General features: G+C 35.2%; 1 protein-coding gene across 6 annotated transcripts in view; it reads left to right on the top strand.

The window, feature by feature from the left end:
- Positions 1 to 24,229, top strand: part of SHOC2 (SHOC2 leucine rich repeat scaffold protein) — a 93,654-nt gene that overhangs the window by 23,499 nt on the left and 45,926 nt on the right. For 3 of the 6 annotated variants that reach the window (XM_054521814.2, XM_054521816.2, NM_001135400.1), the window contains 1 exon segment: positions 22,495 to 23,431. The exons of 1 other annotated variant lie outside the window; for it this stretch is intronic. In XM_054521814.2, the coding sequence (XP_054377789.2) occupies positions 22,729 to 23,431 (703 nt within the window). In that variant the 5' untranslated portion in view covers positions 22,495 to 22,728. 6 annotated transcript variants of the gene reach the window in all.

The following is a 24,229-nucleotide window of genomic DNA, read 5'->3' on the forward strand; positions in this document are numbered from 1 at the left end:
TTTTGTCGAATACATGGTTTGCAAATATTTTCTCCCAGTCTATATAGCTTGTTTTTTTCATTCTCTTAACAGGATCATTTGTGGGGCAAAACTTTTTAATTTTGATGAAGTGCAGTGTATTGATTTTTTCTTTTATGAAAAAATTTTTTTTTGCCTACGAATTACTAGTTTTTGAAGACTTTCTTGTATGTTTTCTTCTCAGTTTTATAGGTTTACATTTTACATTTAAAACCATGATTTTGAATTAACTTAAATTTTGGATTAGTTGAATTAATTTTATATACACTGTGAAATTTAGATTAAGGTAATTTTTTGTTTTTGTTTTAGCTTATGGATATCCAGTTGTTCAGCACCATCCAAAGAATTTTTCATTCTCTGTTAAGACAAAATTCGTTCGTTTGTTTTGTACTTTGAAGGGTTCTTTACCCACGTGTGATTTTGATTCATCATACATTGGTCTTCTGGAAAATACTGGCTCTTTGAGTTACGCAGATTTTCTAAATGTTGACATATTTTATCATACAGTATTAAAGACATTTGTTAATAATTCCACTGATTTCGTCAGGAAGGTCTTTAAATACTGGGTTGCTTTCAAGTTCATGGTGGTGAATGCATGCTTTCTAAAGTTCTAATTTTTATTTAGGGTCTAACTTTATCACTGGCAACAAATATTCTGTTATTTTGTTTTTGTTTTTGTTTTTGAGACAGGGTCTTGCTCTGTTGCCTAGGCTGGAGTGTAGTGGCTCAATCATAGCTCACTACAGCCTCTAACTCCTGAGCTCAAGCAAGTCTCCCGCCTCAGCCCCACAAGGTGCTAGGATTACAGGCATGACCCACTGTACCCAGCTCATTTGTTTTCGAATTAACAGGCTCATTTCCTTCATTTTCAAGAAAATGTCTGCCAAATACTAGAGACTGAAGAGCCACATGTTCTCCTCAACTGGCTCAGGTTTTGATAATCCATACCAGGCTACCTCTCTGTAATAACACCCTCTTGGTCTACTCAGACTCTTTCATGTATATTTAAATTACTTTCTAGTGTCCTTCCATTTCAACCCAGAGTACTCACTTTATTTCTAATAGGGCAGGTCTGTTAGCAATGAATTCTTCTGGTAATGCTTTCATTTTACCTTCATTTTTGAAGGATAGTTTTTATGGATATAGAATTCTTGTTAGACAGTTTAAAAAAATTCTTTTAGAACTTTGAATATGTTCTCCCACTGCCTTCTGGCCTCTATATTTTCTGATGAGAAATTAAATGTTAATATTTAGTATCTCTTGTACACGATGAGTCACATCTCTTGTTGCCTTTGTTTTGAGTTTTTTCATCCTCAGTTTTCTAAGATGAATTCTGTCTATCAACAGTTTGATAATCATCTGCCTTTATGTGGATTCTCTTTGAATTTATCTTCCTCGGAGTTTGTTAAGCTTCTTAAATGTGTAGATTGATGCTTTTCTTCAAAATTGAAATGTTTTCAACCATTATTTCTTTTCCTTCTTTCCCTCTGGGACTCCCATTATGAGTATGTTAGTTCACTTCATGATATTCCACAAGTCTCTGAGGTTCTGTTTCTTTTTCTTTATTTTTATTATTATTATTTTTTTTCTGTTCCTCAGACTGGATAATATAAATTGACCTATCTTCAACTTTGCTGATTCTTTCTTCTTCCTGCTCATATCTGCTGTTGAACCCTTCTGGTGAGTTTTGCATTTCCATGATTGCACTTTCAACTCCAGGTTATTTGGTTCTTTTAAAAACAACTTATATCTCTGTATTGATATTCCCTATTTGGTGAGACATTGTCCTTATACCTTCCTTTAGTTCTATAGGCATGTTTTCCTTTAGTTCATTGAACATTTTTAAAATAGCTAACTTACAGGAGATTTGATATTAAATTTTCATTTACAACTTTTACCTAAGTGAACATGGGCTATCACGACCTTCTGTGAGCCTGTGTCTTCAACTCTAGGGTGTGATCAATAATAAATGGCTGAGTTGTCCTGCTGGAACACTGAAACCTTGCTAACTCACTAGAGAACAAAAAGTAGTCTCACTATATTAAATATTAAGAGTGAGTAACTTGTGTTTGTCAAATTGAGAACCTATTTTCTTATATCTAAACAAGTAAGTTAATCTTGAGGCAGTAGGAATGGAATTAAGCATTCTGGTCATGGAAAGTCACATTGGCCTTTTATGGATCAGTTTTAACAGTCTGCATTCTCCTTTTCTTCTTGGCAACCCAGAATCTTTCTACCAACTCTTTTAGCACACTTCTTCCACCTATTATCATTTAAGATCCTCTTTTGCCCAACTTTGCCCCATGTGGCTATGGATTGGATTTGATCTCACCAGTCTCCTCTTTCTTGCTCGACTCAAAGGAAGACCTGCCTATTATCTCCCTGCTTTTTTGTTATTACAGAAAAACTGAGAATGACAAAAACATACCTTGGAAAATTTATTATGAAATCTGAAATGTGACATGTTACAAAGTTCATAAGCTCCTTGTTCCATAGTATATTGTTATATCCATTCTTAGGATATTCTGTTGTGATACTATTTTCTGCTTTTTATTTTGAAGTTGGTACTTATCCAGGCCCTCTTATCATTTTACCATTATCCAGTGAAAATCTGTGGATATGTGTGCTCCTTCTGCCCACAGTGGAAAATGAAGATAGTCCAGATCACAAATGAAAAGTATGTATCTTTGAGCCAAAAAAAAAAAAAAAAAGCTGATTTAGAAGTGTTTAATAAGTCCAATATCTGGATTTCCTCAGGGACAGTTTCTGTTATTTGCTTTTCTTCCTGTGTATGGTTCATATTTTCTTGTTTCTTTGCATATCTTAAAATTTTTTGTTGAAAATTACATTTGGACATTTTAAATAATAAATGGTCTTTGAAATAATGTGGACATTCTAAATAATATAAAAATGTCCAAATAGTGGAGACTTATAATAAAATAATTTGGCAACTATGAAAATCACATTTTGCCCTCTCTTCAGGGTTTGTTGGAGTACTTGTAGTTGTTTCTTCATTTAATTACTTTGGTGAATTAATTCTGCAAACTCTATTTGATGTGTGTGACTACCTCAGTAGATAATTCAGTCTCTAGTTGGTTAGCTTAGTTGTTGCAAATGACTGGACAAAGATTTCTTTACATGTCTGGAACCAGTAAATCTCCTAGTCTTTGCCAGAGGATTGTCTGTGTGTGTGTTGGGGCATGCCTTCAACACTCAGCTGGGTAGTTGGCAACTCTGCCTTGTCCTTATGTCCTGCTTGTGCAGAGCTTCAAAGCTTAGGCCCTTTTCAGGTCTTCCTTGAGCATGTACACAGCCTTAGGCATGTGTATGACCTTCTAGATTCCTAGTAATATGTCAGAGCTTTTCGAAGTCTCTTACGGGTATTTCATTCTCAGCTTTTCCTTTTCAGATTTAAGTCTGTTGCTCCAACTGTTATTCACTGCCTCAAGTAGATATGGTATAAAACACTTTCCTGTAATTTTTTTCAATGAGTATCTCCCTGGGGAAAAGGCGTTTTGCATTGTGCAAGCTCTGAGTCAGGTCACATACGGTCAGCATTGCAAATAGGGTCTTCCTGGAGATGAGACCAGTCAAGTAATAATTTGGGGAGAATGAAGCTTTGAATGAGCTACAACTCTTGATGCTTTTTAACATAGCTTCTAGAGTGCACTGGGAATGTGAGCTGTCGTTTCTTCGAGACTGCTGTGGATCTGGAGAGCAAGGGATGGGACTAGGGCAAGTTAAAATGTTAGAAAGCTCATCATTCTTACTGAGATTAAGCTTTTTAAAAATAAATGCAACTTGGATGCAAGCTTTTTATTAATTTTTAGAGTTCTGATAAAGTTGATTCTATTTTCCAGTTTTCTTTGTGCTTTTGTGGAAGAGAGAATTTTTAGAGATGCTTACTCTGCTGTTTTCTGTGATGTCGCCTCCACTTGGGCTTTGGCATCCCACACTGACAGACCTCCATCTTTGACTCTCCCTATCTCCACCCCAACCCCACTCAGACTCTGACTCTCCATGCTAGGCTTACCCTCTGTGTGAATACCTTTTCACCTTGCTTGAAATCTTAACTGTTCATGATGTGCAGCCTCCCCCTTAACCATCAAGCCTATCATGTAGAAATCTTCCTCACTCTCATAGACTCCAGTATCACACCCTGGTTCATCACTACCTGTGGGTGTTCTTCTCACCCCCAATCAGGTTCTGATTCTCTATGTTGAGCTATCTTCCTACGAGCATACCCGCCCTATCCCAATTGGCCTCTTGAACATCTTGTGGGTTACCATCATATGTCAGTGTTCATCTCTTCCTGTTCTGACTGATACCCTACACAGAACTGCATCTTTGTGGGATTGTCCTTTTCATCCTACTCAGGCCCTGAGTAGGATTTTTTAATCAAATACAAATCCCTTAAGTTTGAATAGTATAATCATGATATCACTCAGTGAAATCCTTGATATCTTATTATTGTAGTGGTAACTTCTGATGGGTATGGGAATGACATAATTCTATACTATGCCTTCTTTGTTTTTCATTTTAGTTTTACTGAGATAACAGATATTTTGAAGCTGATCATTTATATTTCTTAAAGAAGAAATTTATTCTAAAAAATTATATCTAGATACAGTAATTTGTTGTTTTATTCATGTAGTAACCATTTCTTGGGCATCTAGTATTGGCCAGGTTCTAGGCTCTGAATATATAGCTGCAAACCAAATAGTCAGAAGCCCCTGCTTTCACAGATTTCACATTCATAGAGGAGAGGGAGATGATAGACAAAATAAATAAGTAAATATATTTTATCAGGTAGTAAATGTTGTGAAGAAAAATAAAGCAGGGTAAAAAGAACAGGAAGACATTTCTCTTTTTTGTGTAGATCAAGAATGAGATATTTGAGCAGGGAACAAACAATGTGGATTTTTGAGAGAAAGGGCTGTATATATGCAGATGGAATAGCTAGAATAAAGACTTAATGTGTGAGCATGTAGATCTGCATTCAAAGAAAAGCAAGATTAATATGAGTGGAATGCAAGTACCTAGCGAGGAGAGTTGGAGAAAAGCTAGACAAGTGTAGGGGCTAGATCATGTGGAGTCTTAGAGGTTGGAGTAAGGGCTTGCCTTTTATTTTGAAAGATGAGATGGCATCAGATTTTTTAAGCAAGGGAATGACTTCATCATATTTAAAAATTAAATAGGAAGAGTGATGTTAGTAAAATGTCAGAATAGTAGTTTTCAGCATTTGTTTCTTCACAGAAACATTTTGAATAACCACTCATAGGCAAAAATACCTTCACAAGAGCTAAGGCTTCCAAGTGATAGATTGTAGCACCCGGGTGTAGCAGAGATACAACAAATGATGCATTGAAGAGGGTAGGAACTACAGTTGCACATTAATTGTTTCACCCCTTCCCAAGCCTGTGCAGCACAGTATGGAGAAAGATGCCCTCTAATTGGAGGAAGGAGAGTCAAGTGAGCCCCTAACTTTACTGTGAACCCCAGCACTAGAACCACCTCAGTGAACCCCAGTGCCAGGCTGGCACGCGTAGACCCAGGCACCAGGCCAGATCCCACAGAACCAGTCTCCAGACCCATCCTTGCGGACCCAGTAACTGAGGCTAGCCTACTGGAGAAGTCAAAGAGCAAGCCTGCTCGTGGACTATGCCAGCCATGCTGTCCGGAATCTCTGGACAGGCTGACTGGTAAAGGGCTTCCTATGTTAAAGCTCCTCTTTAAAGACTGGAGAGGTGCCTACTTCTTCAAATATGCAAACACCAGTGCAAGTCCATAAGGATCTCAAATGATCAGGGAAACGTGACACCATCAAAGGAATAAAATAAAGCTTTAGCTATGATAATTTGTTGATAAATATATAATCTAAAAAGATTTAAGTTGTGTCCTCAGTAATGTAAACTTAGAGAGGGTGTGGAGAAGTTAAGAGTTTTTGTATGTGATTGAAATTAAATTTTTATCAGCTTAACAACAGACTATTATAACTACAAGATGTCTTATATACATTGCTTGGAGAAAAACACCTGTAAATACACAAAAGATAAAGAGAAAGCAAATAACTACCATAAAAAAAAAAAATCAAATCGCAAAGGAAAACATTAAGAGAAGATGAAAGAAATAGAGGAGCTACAAGATAGTCAGAAAACAACAAAATGACAATGGTAAGTCTTTATTCACAATTACTTTAAATGTAAATGGATTAAGTTCTCTAATCAAAAGGCAGAATTTTTTAAAATACGTTTTTTTAAAAGATCCTACAGTATTATGCCTAAGAGATTCATTTTAGCATTAAGGACACACATAGGCTGAAAATGAAGAAATGGAAAAAGATATTTCACGCAAATGGTAACCAGAAGAGAATAGGGGTGGCTATATTTACGTAAGATAAAATAGACTTCAAGTCAAAAACTGTCGTAAGAGACAAAGAAAGTCATTATACAATGATAAAGAAGGCAATTCATCCAGAAGATATAATAGTTGTAAATATATATACACTCAACATCAGAGCACCAAAATATTTTTTATAATGAGAAAGCCGAGATTCTAAAATCTTAACAGAAATGATAGGAACAATAGATAGTAATATAATAATAGGGACTTTTGTACCCCTGCTTTAGCAATAGATAGATTAGCCAGACAGAAAATCAATAAAGAAATAACAGACTTGAATAACATTTTAGGCCAAATGAACGTAACAGGCATATACAGAGCATTCCATCGAACAGTAGCAGAATATGCAATCTTTTTAAGTGCACATTGAACATTTTTAAAGATACTTTAGGTCAAAACAAGTGTTAAAAAATTTGAGAAGTTTGAAATTGTATCAAGTATGTTTTGTAAGCATAAGAGTATGAAACTAGAAATCAGTAACACCAGGAGGAAAACTGGAAAATTTACAAATATGTGGAAATTAACACATTCCTGAACAACCAGTGGATCAAAGAAAAAAAGGGACATTGAAAAGGTATCTTGAGACAAAAGACAGTGGAAACACAACATAGCAAAACTTACGTGAAGCAGCAAAAGCAGTTTTAAGAGGGAATTTTATGGTGATAAATGCTTACATTAAGGAAAAAAGAAGATAATCAAATGAACAACCTTACTTTGTATCTCAAAGGACTAGAACAAGCTTGTCCAACCTGTGGGCCACATGCAGCCCAGGATGGCTTTGAATGTGACCCAATAGAAACTTGTAAACTTTCTAACTTTCTTAAAACATTATGAGAGATTTTTTGCATTTTTTTTTTTTTTTTTTCCCAGCTCATCAGCTGGCGTTAGTGTTAGTGTAATTTACATGTGGCCCAAGACAATCCTTCTTCCAGTGTGGCCCAAAGAAGCCAAAAGATTGGAAACCTTGTACTAGAATCCAAACCAGACATAAAGTTATTAGAAGGAAAGGAATAATAAAGATCAGAGCAGAAATAAATGAAATAGGGACTACAACAATTGTAGAAGAGATAATGAAACTAAGAGTTGGTTTTGTGAAAAGAAACTGAATTGACAAATCTTTAGCTAGACTATGCAAAAAAAGGACTCAATTAAAATTACAAATGAAAGAGGAGCCATTACAGCTGATACAACAAAAATACAAATGAGATAATAAGAGACTACAATGAAGAACTATACACAAACAGATGGATAGCCTAGAAGAAATGGAAATTTTTTTCTAGAAGCATAGAGTCTACCAATCATGAAGAAATAGAAAATCCAATCACACTCAATAACTGTAAGGAGACTGAATCAGTAATCAAGAACCTCCCAAAAAAGAAAAGCCTTGGACCTGAAGGCTCCACTGGTGAATTTCAACAAACCTTTAAAGAAGACACAGCACAAGTCCTAAAACTCTTCCAAAACCTTAGAGGAGGGAATACTTCCAAACTCATTTTACAAGTCTGGTGTTACTGTGATACCAAAGCCAAACAAGGACACTAAAAGAAAAAAAAAATACAGGTCAGTATCTCTGATGAACCTAGACTCAGAAATCCTCAACAAAATACTACTAAACTGAATTTAGCAACACATTAAAAGGTTCACACACAGTGAGCAAGTGGGATTTATCCCAGGGATGCAAGGATGGTTCAGCATTTGTAAGAACCAATAAATGATACACCACATTAACAGAATGAAGGACAGAAATTGTGTGATCTCTCAATAGATACAGAAAAAACATTTGGCAAGATGATCATTTTGTGATAAAAATTCAACAAGTTAGGAATAGAAGGTATGTATCTCAACACTATAAAGGTTATATAAGCCCTCAGGTAGCTGGAAGCTTGTCCTCTTAAGATCAGGAAGAAGACAAGGATTTCTTCTCTCATCACTTCTAGTTTATAAAGTACTGTACATCCGAATCAAAGCAGTTAGACCTGAAAAAGAGATAAAAGATGTGGAAATCAATAAGGAAAAAGTAAAATTGTCTTTCTGTAGATAACATGATCTTATATGTAGGAAACCCTAAAGACTCCACCAAAAATGTTAGAATTAATAAATGAATTCAGTAAAGTTGCAAAATATAAAATTAATGTACAAAAACCAGTTGTGTTTCCATAAACTAACAATGAATAAGAAGTTAAGAAAACAATCCCCTGTACAGTAGCATAAAAATAAAAAGGAATGAATTTAACAAAGGAGGTGAATGATCTACACAGAAATTGATAAAACATTGATGAAAGAAATTGAAGAAGACACATAAATGGAAAGATATCCTGTTCTTGAATTTGAAGAATTAATATTATTAAAATGTCCGTACTACCCAAAGCAATCTATATATTCGATACAATAGCTATCAAAATTCCAATGATATTTTACACAGAAATAGAAAAAGCAATCCTAAAATTTGTATGTAACCACAAAAGACTCCAAGCAGCCATAGGAAGAACAATCTGGAAGCATCATACTACCTGATGCCTCCACAATTGTTCAAAATATACTGCAAACCTAGTAATCCAAACAATGTGGTACTGGCATAAAACCAGAGATAAAGACCAGTAGAACAGAACAGAAAGCTTATATCATGTGTACAATCAGTTGATCTTTAGCAAAGATGTCAAGAACACAGAATGGAGAAGGGATAGTTTCTTCAATAAATGGTGTTGGAAAAACTGAATATCCATATGCAGAAGCATGAGCATAAAAATTTCATTCCTGTACTATATATAAAAACATGAAAATAATTACACCATATACAAAAATCAACTCAAAATAGATTAAAGACTTAAAGAGCTAAAACTGTAAAATTACTAGAAGAAAACAAAGGGAAAAGTTTCTTGACATTGGTCGGGGCAATGATTTTTTGGATATGACCCCAAAAGTATAAGGAATAAAAGCGAAAATAGAGAAATGGTATTGCATCAACTGAATAAGCTTTGGCACAGCAAAGGAAACGATCAACAGAGTGAACAATAATTGACAGAATAGGAGAAAATATTTGCAAACCATACATTTGATAAAGGCTTAATATCCAAAATATATTTAAGAACTCAATGATACAAAAACAACCCAATTTTTTAAGATGGATAAAGGACTTGCATTGATGGTCTTCAAAAGACAACATACAGTGTACATCAGGTATGTGAAAAAATGCTCAACGTCATTAATCATCAGGGAAATGCAAATAAAAACCACAATGAGGTGTCACCTCACACCTGTTAGATGTCACCTCATACCTATTTTCCAAAAGACGATAATAAGACTGTAAGTGTTGGCGAGGACATAGAGAGAATAGAACTCTTTTACACTGTTGTAAATTGGTACAGCCACGTACTGAAAAATAGTATGACGTTTCATAAAAAAATTAAAAAGAGATCTACCATATATGATCCATCAGTCTCATTTCTTTGACTTCTTGGTACATATCTAGAGGAAATGAAATTATTATATTGCGAAATGTCTACATTCCCATGTTCACTGCAGCATTGTTTACAATAACCAAGATATGAAATCAACCTATGTCTTCATTGATGGAGGAATACACACAGAAAATGTGACGTTCAGCCTTCAAATCTAGGAAATCCTGATATTGGTGACATGATCTGATCTTGGCCCACTGCAACCTCTGCCTCCCAGGTTCAAGTGATCCTTCCACCTCAACCTCCCAAGTAACTAGGATTAAAGCCGTGTCTGGCTAATTTTTCTGTATTTTTGGTAGAGGTGGGATTTCACCATGTTGGGCAAGCTGGTCTTGAACTCCTGACCTCAAATGATCTGCCCGCCTCAGGCTCTTAAATTACTGGGATTACAGGTGTGAGCCACCACGCCTGGCCTAATAATGTCTTTTTAATTGATTAAAACTTATAGGCACAGGGCTGTTTTTATTTTTGATTTAGGACAGACTTAAGAGGTCATCTGTAGATTGTTACAGACAATGAAACTACTAGTTTCTCTTAAATATTGCCCTCTTTCACACTAGTTAACCTTAATTTTTTGCCTTTTTACGTTTTGTTTTTTTCAGCTTTTAATAAAGCAGTATTTTAAGTGATTTTTTTCCAGTTAAATTTTTAAAATATAGACTTCACTATTAGATAAATTTTAGGTTCATAGCAAAATTGAGTTGGAAGTACAGAGTTCCCTTATATTCCCTTTTCTACCCTACAAGCGAAGTCTTCCCTGCCACCACCATCTTGCATCAGAGTAAGCACATTCATTATTATTGATGAACTTGCATTAACATGTTATCATGGAAAGTGCATAGTTTACATTAGGGTTTTTACTGTTGCAGGTTCAATGGGTTTTGACAAATGTGTAATGACATATAACTATCACTATAGTATCATAGGGAATTGCTTTACTGCCCTGAAAATTCCTGTGTTCCACCTATTCATCCCTCACTCCCCCAACCCCTAGCAATCACTGACTTTTTTTTTTTTAAGTTTACTTTAAGTTCCAGGATACACGTGCAGAATGTGCAGGTTTGTTACATGGGTATACATGTGCCATCATGGTTTGCTGCACTGATCAACCTGTCATCTAGGTTTTGAGCCCTGGCTGCATTAGGTGTTTGTCTTAATGCCCTCCCTCCCCTTCCCCCGCACCTCGCAAAAGGCCCTGGTGTGTGTTGTTCCCCTCCCTGCGTCCATGTGTTCTCATTGTTCAATTCCCACTTATGAGTGAGAACATGCAATGTTTGGGTTTTTGTGCGTGTGTTAGTTTGTTGAAGATGATGGCTTCTAGCTTCATCCAAGTTCCTGCAAAGGACATAAGCTCATTCTTTTTTTGTGACTGCATAGTATTCCATGGTATATATGTACCACATTTGTTTATCCAATTTGTCATTGATGGGCATTTGGGTTGGCTCCGTGTCTTTGCTATTGTAAATAGTGCTGCAGTAAACATATGTGTGCATGTGTCTTTATATTAGAATGATTTATACTCCTTTGGCTATATACCCAGTAATGGGATTGCTGGGTCAAATGGTATTTCTGGTTCTAGATCCTTGAGGAATCGCCACACTGTCTTCCCCAATGGTTGAACTAATTTACATTCCCACCAGCAGTTTAAACGTGTTCCTATTTCTCCACAGCCTCGCCAGAGTCTGTTGTTTCCTTACTTTTTAATAGTCACCATTCTGACTGGCGTGAGATGGTGTCTCATTGTAGTTTTGATTTGCATTTCTCTAATGATCAGAATCACTGATCTTTTTATTTTCTCCATGGTTTTATCTTTGCCGGAAAGTCTCATAGTTGGATTCATACAGTATGTAGCCTCTGCAGATTGGCTTCTTTCATTTAGAAATGTGCATTTAAAATTCTCTTGTGTCTTTTTGTGCCTTGATAGCTCATTTCATTTTAGCGCTGATTAATATTGTATTTTATGATGTACCACAGTTTATTCATTCACCCATTGAAACACATCTTGGTTGCCTCGTAAGTTTGGGTAATTATAAAGCTGCCATAAACATCTGTGTGCAAGTTTTTCTGTGAACATAGTTTTCATCACATTGGGTAATACCAAGGAGCACAATTGATGGATTGTATAACTTGTGTGTAGTTACAGTAAGTCTTTGATATATATACATATATATGTATATATATATACACACACACACACACGAGTATATATATATATTTTGATAGGTTTGATGTGTATAGATATTTAAACCTACCATCTTATGCCACATATTTGGTGGATTGGGGGGAATAGAAAAGGAAATATACTTTAAAAATGGATATCTGGTGATACCTTTTCTATAGTATAAAAAGGAAAATTTTTAATTATATATAATTATTACTTTTTAATATATTTAACCTAAGTGAAGTTATCTATCTTGGTTCCTTTTATTTTCTAATTCGGCTTGTCTATAAGCACTGATTTAATTTTCGTTGACCAAAAATTTGTTGAAAAATTACATTTTTATTCTAAATAATTTATATTCAGGAAAAGCTACTGTTTGCCTCTTTTTAAGGAAAAAAAAAGTCCATTGTTTTTGTGTATAATTTGTTAATGTTTATATTCCAATTTAGTGTTCACAGTATATACTATTAAGTTAAAATATTTACTTATATTAATATTAAATATTACAAATTTAATTTCTTTTTTACTAAAAGATATTGTCCTAGAATAGAAATTGAAATATTTGAATTAATTACATGTTTTATTTTCTGATAATACATTTTTTAACATGAGGCAGCATGGTTAGGGTGGCAGGAGTATATTGACTATGGAATCAAAAGACTTGGTTATCTAGAATCAACTCATTCACTGCCTAGTTATATGATAAATGTTTATGTTAGCATCAAAATAAAGGGGTAGTATCAGCTAGCTTCTTTACAGCAGATTCTCAAGTCACTTTGAAATTAAAAGTGCCTTTGAAATTAAAGTTTAAATGTTTTGTTATTTTAATATAGGTCCTAATCAACTACTGTAAAACAGGCACTGATACAGATGCTAACAGTATATTTGTGAACAAGACAGACAAGGTCCCTTATCTTATGGAAGGAAGTCTTACAGAGCTTACATTCTTGCAGGGAAATGGGATGTATCATAAGCAAATAAACATGAAAGAGTAAAGTAATTTCATATACTAATAAATGTTATGAAGAAAATAAAACACGTTAGATGGTCAGAGAAGGCTTTATTTAAGGGGTGAAGCTTGAGGTGAGTCCTAAATATTAATAAAAGAGTCACCCATGCGAAGATTGGGGAAGAACATTCCAGGCAGAGGAAACACAGACAAGGGCTTGAGGTAGGAAAGAAATTGATGTTTTCAAGGAACAGTAAGAGCAGTGTGACTGGGGAATAGTAAGCCAGTGAGAGATTGATAAGAGATAAGGTTGAAGAGACAGGCAGGGGAAACCTTTTCCTAAAATATGTTAATTTTGAGATTTAATGGGGCAACTCTAAGATGTCTTTTCTTTACCTAATATTTGAAAAATTAGCCATTTCTGGTCCTCTGTAACATTTTGTGTTGCATACAGCGGAAAGCCATTAGAGAATTTGAGCAGGAGAGTAATATGAACTATTTGGATAAAAAGTGCTTTGTTCACTTTTTGGAGAATGGATTTAAAGTATGTGGGAATCAGCAGGCCAAGGTAGGAGACAAGGTAGTTCAAGAGAGAGATGATGAGAGCTTGGAGTATAGTGAAGGCAATGAATGTGGAGAGTAGACGATTTGTGATTCATTTTGACTAATGTCCACCATGTTTGCCAAAGGTTTAGATGTGGGAAATTAAGGAAGGAGGAATAGGAATAACTGTTAAGTTTCTTAAGTTTCTTGCTTAACTGAATGTTGTCTTTTACTGAAATGGAGCAGTTTGGGATAAAGATCTGATTTTGGAGGGAAATCAAGTCTGATGCAAATGAGGTAGGTTTTTAGTGAGATTGGGGGAAACTCTATTGATTATCTCAGTTCAGTTTAAAAGACATTTATTGAGGTCTCTGTATGCAGAGTTTTGTGTAGACTCATTAACTGCTGACTTAATAAATTCACACTTGCGATATCATGTGTGGGACATCTGTTAACCTGTAGTGTGAAAGGGAACTTCAGGGGGAAAATAGAATCTTTTAACCAAGAAATACATAATGTGACTTTATGTCATTGCTCTGTTTTCTATAATTTTTGTTTCAACCAAAATATTATAATTTCTTTTTTACTAAAGCACATTGTCCTAGAGTAGAAATTGAAATATGAGACTTAATTACATGTTTTATTTTCTGATATTACAATATTAATTCAACACTGAACAAAGTTCCTGTTCTCATTGAAGAGTTAGGAGGAAGGAAGGGTATAAAGACCTAAGGAACAATTAAGCAAATAAAATAATTTTAGATAATTTAAAGGTCATTGTCATCAAAATTGGAAGATATGACAGAGTTGTAAGTGATGGAAACTTTATTAAATATATGCTTTTTAAGTACATGGGTCACACAACCCTAATATATGGCTATGTATGGGTAGCACATGTGCCGACACATGTAGAGAATTAAAGTATAGACTTTGCAGAGTCACCTGTAATAGCTTCCTCTGCTATCTGCATGTGCCTAATTGCCTGAAATGACTCCTGTGGATCCAACAGATTTTTTACATTTCATGTCTTTTTTTTTTTTGAGATGGAGTTTCGCTCTTGTCACCCAGGCTGGAGTGCAATGGCGCTCACTGCACTCTGCCTGGAGTGCCTGGAGTCTTGGCTCACTGCAACCTCCGCCTCCTGGGTTCAAGTGATTCTCCTGCTCAGTCTCCCAAGTAGCTGGGATTACAGGTGCGTGCCAGCACACCCGGGTAATTTTTTTGGTATTATCAGTAGAGACTGGGTTTCACCATGTTGGCCGGTCTCAAACTCCTGACTACATTTCATACCTTAAGACCACTCTGCTTCTTTGGATGTAGCTGCTTGCAGTTCTGCTGCTTTGCCTAATGTCCTGTGATACCTTGCTGCCTTTTAAAAAACCTTTGTTTTTCACAGCAGTGCTCCTTGTCCTAAAATATGTTGAAATTGTGGAATAAAAAGTTTAAGACTTTTCCAGTTTGAAAACTCTTCTTACATGTTAAAAAATGATAGTCTTGTATAAAATGAATGTTTTAAATCTCACATTTATCTTCATCTGCTTGGGTTTAGATTATCTGCTTCCGTTACCTTATATAATCATTATGTATTTCATGTTTATGAGAAATAAAAGAAAAAATAAATGATTGGGCCCTAGGAAAAATCCTTTGTTTTTTTAATAGCAAAGTATTCCGTTTAATGTTCCTTTTAATATATTGCCAGTGAAATATCTCGTAAGTAGCTTCTTCTTGTAAGAAAGTTAGATATATTTGTAGCCTCTTTAATTGAAAGAAAAGGTTTTAGTTGACCTGCAGAATTAGACATCAGGGTACCTTTTCTGGTGAACCTGGAGCTTTGTTCAGAGATCAAGGAAACAAGCTCTTTATTGGGCATTTGCCCTAAGGCAACATTAACTTAATAGATATTTTCTTCCTATAATTTGCTGATCTTTGTATTTAAGTTTGGAAATAGCAATATTCATAAATGGGTACCTTTGGTTGTAGTATTGTTCCATGCTTTCATGCCATTTAAATGGTTCATCAAGATAAAATACGTTATTGTAGTCAGCAAGATTGGTTAGAACAGTGCCCTGAATATCAATAGCTCTGTATTCTAGTTTCAGCAACTCAGTGACTCCAATATGTGCTTGAGTAAATCAACTCATTTCTTTACTTCTCAAATTCTTAGGACTGTTGTGATTGAAAGCTTATTGCTTTGTTTTGCCATAATTTACTATCTTTTTAGCTTTTTAATGCTTGTCTGTTATACCGATTCTTTGACTTAATTGAACATAGTTTTTTACCTGGTGTGTATAATGCCGCATGTATATGTTTGTGGAGAAATGTAAATTCTCTTGCAGGAAGAACATCAGATTCTTAATCAGTAAGACAACCCTCCCCCCGCCCCCCCGCCCACAATTTCCAACTCACTCTTCCAGTTCCTTGATCACTCCCTTTTCCTCTAATTATCTAAGAAACTAATGGCTTATTAGGTTCACTTTTTTCTGCTTACCAGCCCAAACTGTACTGTCTGGTCCCTTATTTTTCTGCCACACTTGCCCTGTGAATCCCCTCAACTTTAAATTAATTTAGGAATACAATTTAGATTGCCAAATAACAGTTTTGGAGATTGATGCCACTACAAATTAATGATATCAAAATTTATCAGACTCAGCAATTTTATTTATCTCTGGTCTATGTCCTCATCCATTCCTTTTTACTTCTTTCATCAACCCCTTAGCAAACTTTGCCTTTCTTGTTCTCAACAGATTAATCTGCTTCTGTTTCACCAAACAAATATGATTCTGTATGTAACTGGAGATGATAATCCCACTTAACTCTCTCTTATTCCTCCTCCCTTCAAACAAACTTGTCTGTACCTGAATCCATTCTCATTTTTTAATTGAAAGGAAAAAAGATCCATCTTCTCTAAGGCTAAGTTTTCTGCCAGTATGCTATGTATTTTTGACTACTCCTTCCTTCTAAAATTTAAATAGATGAACTGGCTGCTGCTTTGACAATACCCTTTCCTGGTTTATGTGTACCTCTGTTTCTCTTTGAGGCCTTTGTCTTCCATCCATTTCTTTTTTTTTAGACGGAGTCTTGCTCTGTTGCCAGGATGGAGTGCAGTGGTGCGATCTTGGCTCACTGCAAACTCTGCCTCCCAGTTCAAGCGATTCTTCTGCCTCAGCCTCCTGAGTAGCTGGGACTACAGGTGTGCACCACCAGGCCCAGCTAATTTTTGTATTTTTAGTAGAGACGGGATTTCACCATGTTGGCCAGGATGGTCTCAATCTCCTGACCTCCTGATCCGTCTGCCTCGGCCTCCCAAGATGCTGGGATTACAGGCGTGAGCCACTGCACTTGGCCTATCCATCCGTTTCTAAATATTTATCTTCCCCAGAGTACCAGTATCATCTTCTACATGCATTTTGTGGATAGTCTCATCTGAAACCTTTGCTGTTGACACCAAAGCTGTATCTTTATTTCTAGCCCAGACCTCCCTCCTTTGTTCTAAAATCACATTTTCAAGTGTGGACTAGACTAGAATCTAAGTATAAATTTGTTCAACATTTTACTAATTTTCTTTTTTCTATGTTCCCTGTCTTGAATAATCATGCTGCCTCCACCTGATTTAAGCCAGCTACTCAGACATTACCCTGAATCCCTTCCTTCTCCCTACTCCTGTTCATCCCCGACTGCTTTCTGTCTCTAGAATTATTCCTATATTTTCCTAGTACCTTTGTAGTTTAAACCAATTGTTCTCAAGTACATCAGACCTAATATCTCATTTATGCAACATTCTGTAACACTTCCTTACTCTTCTAAAATGATAGTAACCTACATTATTTTTAAAAATCTATGTAATTTCTTAAAGGAGATAAATAAGAAAAATATTGTACATTTTGTATGTTATGTAAATGGTTAGGCACAATGATATTAGAAAAAAATGAATTTATTATACATTTTATGTTTCAGTATTTAAGTGTTCAGGCACAATACCAGAAAGCAATGAAGAGCAAAAGTTTGTAAATATGTCCTCATGAATGTGATTGTTAGAAGTGCAAACTGATACAGACGTGTTATATTTGTGACTGGGATACCAAGATCAGTATGAGTATCAGTGATCATCAGAAATAACAAATAACTCTTAAAGAATAGTGCAAAAATATTGCAGTTTTTGTGTAAAATGGAATTAGATTCTAGGTGCTCAAAATTATAAACAGGTATTTCACCTAGTTATATATCTGGTAGGTATTTGAAGGTTGTACAGTATGCAAGTATAGTTCTCATCTCCAGACCTGGCCCATTAAATGCCAGTAGCATTTCTCTAAACATTGAGACAACCTAAAGTGAACCTACAAAATTCCAAAATACTGTAGCTAAAAATAGTTAGATTGTACCTTTATCATGTTTGGCATGGACTGTTGCAGTGGCTTCCAAATTCGGCTCTACATAGAATCACCTGGAAAAATCTTTAAACATACAGCTTACTGTTCCCTACCACAGATATTTATTTTGTTAGCATTCTTGGATTAGGGGTTACGATTTCTAAGCTCGCCAGATGATTCTTGCTGAAAATGTCTGGCAATGATTGAACATTAGGGAATTCTTGCTGAAAATGTCTGGCACTGATTAAACACGAAATTATTATTGCTTTTTAAATTTTCTGCCTTCCTTCTGAAGTCCTGACTGTTTACAATCATTCTAAACATTGTCAGGTAAATTTTTTAAAAATATGACTGTAATTATAGCCTCTTCTCCTTCAGGAATCCTTTATTGGCTTTTTATATTTACTCTTGGCAGCCCCTAAGAGTACACTGCTGGAACATTAGAGTTGAAAGAATCATGATGTCTGCATGATAAAGTCCAAATTACTGAATTTGAATAACCAGCCTTTCCAAATTTGGCAGCCTACATTTTTTACTTCTTGTGTTCAATTTGCATAAAAATATAGTTCCTGAAAGGAATGATTTAAAACCTGACACTGACTTATGACAGGGCTTGGGAAACTATGGCCTGATGGCCAAATCCAGTTTGAGGTCTGTTTTTGGTAAAGTTTTATTGAAACACAGTCACTCTTACTCATTTGCATATTGTCTACTTTTATGCTAAACTGACAGAATTGAGTACCTGCAGCAGAAAGCAGTCTCTCTTGCAAAGCCTCAAGTATTTAATATCTGGCCCTTTACAGAAAAAGTTTGCTCACCCTTGACTTAGAAGCTATTAGAAGCCTAAATGAATTGTAATCACCACCCTCATATAGTCATGATTTGGATGTTTTATCTCTGAAATCCAACATGAGATGGGGAAAGAATATATCTGGGCTTTTGAGTCCTGACCACGCTGACCTGGTTTTGAATTTTTCCTTAGTCACTTAGTAGGTATCTGACTTTGGTGCCTCAGTTTTCTCATCAGTAAATTGGGACTAGAGGAACTCTTCTACTTAGGAATTTGAAATTCAGAGTTTTCATAATTTGGAATATAGTTATGTACCAGAGAAAAATGGTATCAACTCAGAGCTCCACCAAGTTTGTAGTTTTTATTTGGTTTTGTTTTTGAGGAATCTCTCTCTGTCGCCCAGGCTAGAGTGCAGTGGCGCAATCTCAGCCCACTGCAACCACTGCCTCTTGGGTTCAAGCGACTCTCCTGCTTCAGCCTCCCGACTAGCTGGGATTACAGGCGCCTGCCACCACACCCGGCTAATTTTTGTATTTTTTAATAGAGATGGCGTTTCACCATGTTGGTCAGGCTGGTCTCGAACTACTGACCTTAAGTAATCTGCCTGCCTCAGCCTCCCAAAGTGCTAGGATTACAGACGTGGACCACCACGCCCGGCCAAATTTGTAGTGTTTTTGTTTGGGGTCACTAATGGTTAAGTGTATTCAAGGGAGCTAACATATCAAGTGCTTCATATGCGGTAGTTATTAGGTGGAGGTGAATAAAAGAGTCCTCTGGGGTAGTAAAGATCCCAGTATAAAAACCTCCTTGCCAACCTCAGCTTAATTATTGATGCAATTTTATGCTTTTGTCACTAGATTTCAAGCATTTTGAGACTGGGTACTGTGTATTCTGTTACCTAAGTGAGTGCAAGATTCAAATTGTGTGCAGATATAGCCATCCCCCAAAACATAGTGGAGTTGAAGTGATTAAAAAACAACTATTAAATAACTTATTTCCAAGAAACATGAAAGATTACTTTCAATATGTTTTCTTATCTGAAACGTTTGACAGTGTCACCTGATTCAGGTCTGAACTAGATCCAGAACTTAATTTTTCAGATAATTTGTTAGTTCTCTTGGCCAAAAATATTTTTACTGGATGTGAAAAATTTTTAGTTAATAGCTAAGTCTGGCTGGTTAGTTAATTCCCTTAAGTAAAGCATAGCAATTTTGTCAAGGTCAAAAGCTTTTTTCTCTGACTAGTTATATTTCTTATGAGCTATTATTGAACTATATATATCAGCAAATCTCATTAGGTACAAGAGCTACAGGATGAGTTTGTGGGTCACTAGTTCAAATTCATCACCACTGAAGTAAACCCATCAGACAGTTCAAGTATCAGTTTGAATTTCAGATATAGTGGATAGTATTATGGATTATGGGAAGTCCTTTTGGATTTCAATGGGATCTTTATTAATAACTTATATTTTCACTAATAAAGTTTCTTTCTTGACCCACCCATTACCTTCAACCTTCATTGTTTTTTAATTATATTTGAAAAATATAATATTAAATATACTGGTGTTCAGATCTTACATTTGGTCATATCATGTGTTTCCCAAAATTGATAAGCTTTTGTTGAGGCGTTTATTTTTATAAAATACCTAGACCCCCTCTCCCTAAAATTTTGATTCAGTGATTTGTGATGGAGCCTAGGAATTTGTATTTTTAAGCAAATTATCTCAGGTCACGTATTTTCTTTTTTCGTTTTTATCATTAGAAAAGTTTACTTTTTATTTCTTTCCAAGTTTTCTTACCTTTTAATAGGGATAATCTTGTTCTATCCTCTGTACTTAATATATGTGATTTCACACCTTATATATTTCATTTGATCCTTATATAGGAGGTGTCCTTCTAAATTTAGGATATACATATCTTGCTAAATAGAAATTTGATTTCCAGAAACTTGATATAATGACATTTCTTAAATACAAATTGATAAGCAATGCCTATAACTCTTTAGCTATGCATACTTCCCATTATTCAGTTGTATGGTTTTAGTAAATGTACTTTCATATTGGCTTATCAGCATTATTTTCTGAATCAGTATCTCTAGAGTTTTTCTTAGTCTCTCTCCATCGTAGTGCAAAATAATTTTTTTCTGTTTTTTGAAAGGGGTGAATAGTAATAGATAGAGCTCTCCTGGTGTGCTAGCAAATAATGATGTATTTGTTTAATTGTAGAACCTTATATACCAGTAAAGTTCATACCGTGCAGTTTGAAATTTACAGATTATTCATCCTCTACCCCAGTTCCTGTTATTTCTGCACATTTGACCATTTGCTTCAGCAAAGTGACACATTTTCAGTGTCCCGTGCAAACTAAGCTCCACTCCCTATTCTAGGCAAAAATTTCTTTTTCATGCCACCCACCTGTAATGCTTTGCCATCTCTCCTTTACTTGCTTGAACACAACCCATTAATCCAGGACTAGTTAGCCTAAGTCCTGTATGCTTTTTTCAACCATTCTCACTGATACACATTTTCTCAAAAGTGCTATAGCATATGCCACTTGCCTGAGGATTTAATAATATACTGTCTTATCAATTACTTGTTATATGTGAGTGTTTTGGCTGTCTAATTAAACTACAAGCTTGTATACAGAGTGGGGTTCACATCCTATACAAATAAATTATTAGCAGAATCCTTAGCACTTAACATTATCACATCCTTTTGGTAGTCTGACAAAATTCTAAAAACTGTTCTAACCTCTTAAGCTAGTCAGGTAAGAATTTATTTTATCTTTAATCCCTAGTACCAAATAATTACCAGTTAGTTAAATAGAGTTAACAATAGAGTCACAAAATAAGAATTACTAATTTTAAATTTCAAAATGTTTAGGGAGGACTGATTCCTTCCATAAATATTTTACTAATCTTTTTGTCCTTTGCCAGTCTTTTTGGCCTGTCATTTTACCAGCAGACTTTTTCTGCTTTTAAGAACCCTGTGCCATGGATCTTTCTGACTTTTTCAGTCCCTAGAATATACAATCTTTGGACATTGCCCTTTGTCACTGGTTTTCAAAGGTAATCCGCAGGTCTACCTCCATCAGAATCATGTAGAGTGCTTATTAAAGTACAGATTATTAATGCCTCTTTCCCTGAACTGTGCTGTTTTTTATACATATTTCACTTTGTTCATTTTTTTTCTTTTGCCAGACTGCTCTCCCTTCTATCGTCACCACCATTGAAATCCTTTCTGTTATCTAAAGCTATCTGCCAATTAATTGTAGATAGAACTGTTTTAGTGTAGTGGGTTAGGAACATAGGCTGTGAGCACATACTACCTAATTTGGAATATTGGCTCCGTCGTGTTTCCAAGATCTCAAAGTTAATTACTTAAAAATATTTCTGTGCTTTAGTGTTTCTTTGTATAAAATGGGGATAACAATGTATCTCATAGGGCTGTTGTATGTGTTATATTAATACATGTGAATTCCTCAGAATAATGCTAGTACATAGAAAGCACGTAATAAATATTAAGCTTATTGTTGTGGTTTCTTCCACTTTTTAGGTCTTATAAAATTTTCTACTAAAGTAACTTACATTCTTACCTCTTCCTATTAGATTGCAAGTTTCTTGAAGGTAGAGCCAGCCTTATTAAGCTGTGTAGTTTTAAATGGATTTTTACCTATAAAGGATGTTCATAAATATTTAAGAATGAAATCATAGGAAAATGGCAAACTCTAATAAGATTGTTTTTCAGAGCCTATTTACTTAATATAAATTATCTAAAGTAATTTAATACTCTCTATATTATATTTCAGGAACTCTAATGAATCATTGATTGACCAGCACTATTTTACCAGTTGGAATGAATGATCAGAAATGGGCATAGTGCTTTTAGATCCAACATGTAACGGATGGATGTTACTCCATGCTGATTACTTCTTCAAGCCAGTACTTTTTTGATTGTGTAGGATCTTTGTCTCTTCATCTTTGAATTCAATTACTGGAAAATAAAAGGAGTTCATGTAGTTTTTGTCCAGGCTTGAGTCACCATGAGTAGTAGTTTAGGAAAAGAAAAAGACTCTAAAGAAAAAGATCCCAAAGTACCATCAGCCAAGGAAAGAGAAAAGGAGGCAAAAGCCTCTGGAGGTTTTGGGAAAGAGAGCAAAGAAAAAGAACCTAAGACCAAAGGGAAAGATGCCAAAGATGGAAAGAAGGACTCCAGTGCTGCCCAACCAGGGGTGGCATTTTCAGTTGACAATACGATTAAACGGCCAAACCCAGCACCTGGGACTAGAAAAAAATCCAGCAATGCAGAGGTGATTAAAGAGCTCAACAAATGCCGGGAAGAGAATTCCATGCGTTTGGACTTATCCAAGAGATCTATACACATATTGCCATCATCAATCAAAGAGTTGACTCAATTAACAGAACTTTATTTATACAGTAACAAATTGCAGTCCCTCCCAGCAGAGGTGGGATGTTTAGTAAATCTCATGACACTGGCTCTAAGTGAAAATTCACTTACCAGTTTGCCTGACTCTCTTGATAACTTGAAGAAGCTGCGGATGCTTGATTTACGGCATAATAAACTGAGAGAAATTCCTTCAGTGGTGTATAGGCTGGATTCTCTCACCACTCTTTACCTTCGCTTTAATCGTATAACTACTGTGGAAAAGGACATCAAAAACTTGTCAAAACTCAGCATGCTTAGCATTCGAGAGAACAAAATTAAACAACTACCTGCTGAAATTGGTAAGAGGCCTTGGATTATTATTTAGTATTTGTTATGCTAAATAATTTTGAGTGCTTTCTCATATCAAAAAATGCCTGATACTTGCCTAAAAACAGCTTATTTCTAAATTACAACTTTTTTATGGTTTACTTTATTCCATTTTCAGCACTGTTAATGGTACACAGCTTGAAATTGTTTCATAGACTTAAAAAGTGAGTTAGAAAATAGATGTAATTAGATCTTTCCCACACAAACCTAATCTTTAACTTTCATTGGAGAATAAGTAAATTTAAAGAAGAAAAGATGTTTGCTTAATTTTCAAGTTGTTGCTACCTGTGTTTAAAGTATCTGTTGATACAATTTTATTAGATATACGAAAACTACATTTTCTCATTCTCTGACTTTTCCATCTTTATCTGAAAGATGTTTAAATTCACATCACTTTCTACCTAATTTACCACAAAAGGTTGACAAATCAGAGCCTTACAAAGAGCAGTGTCATAAGAAATAGAAAAAAATTTTTTTTTGCATCTTGAAAGTACTTACATGTTAATTAAAAATAACACAAGAATTTAGAAGGGTAGAAGAAACGTCACCTATAGTAAATGCAGCACTTTTACCATTTTGGTAATTTTCATTCCAGTCTTTCACATAAAGCTAACTTGTACTAAAACAAGGAAAATGTTTTTTAAAGGCTGGTAGTAGGAGAAAAAAATAGGGAATATAAACGTGTGAACATGTCAGTAAAAAATTAAAAATTAGTTCTGGCGTTTTTAATTATGGAAAAACATTCTGAAACGTTTGGAATATAGTAATCC

The sequence above is a fragment of the Pongo abelii genome, chromosome 8, assembly GCF_028885655.2.
Source record: "Pongo abelii isolate AG06213 chromosome 8, NHGRI_mPonAbe1-v2.0_pri, whole genome shotgun sequence".
NCBI lineage: Eukaryota > Metazoa > Chordata > Mammalia > Primates > Hominidae > Pongo > Pongo abelii.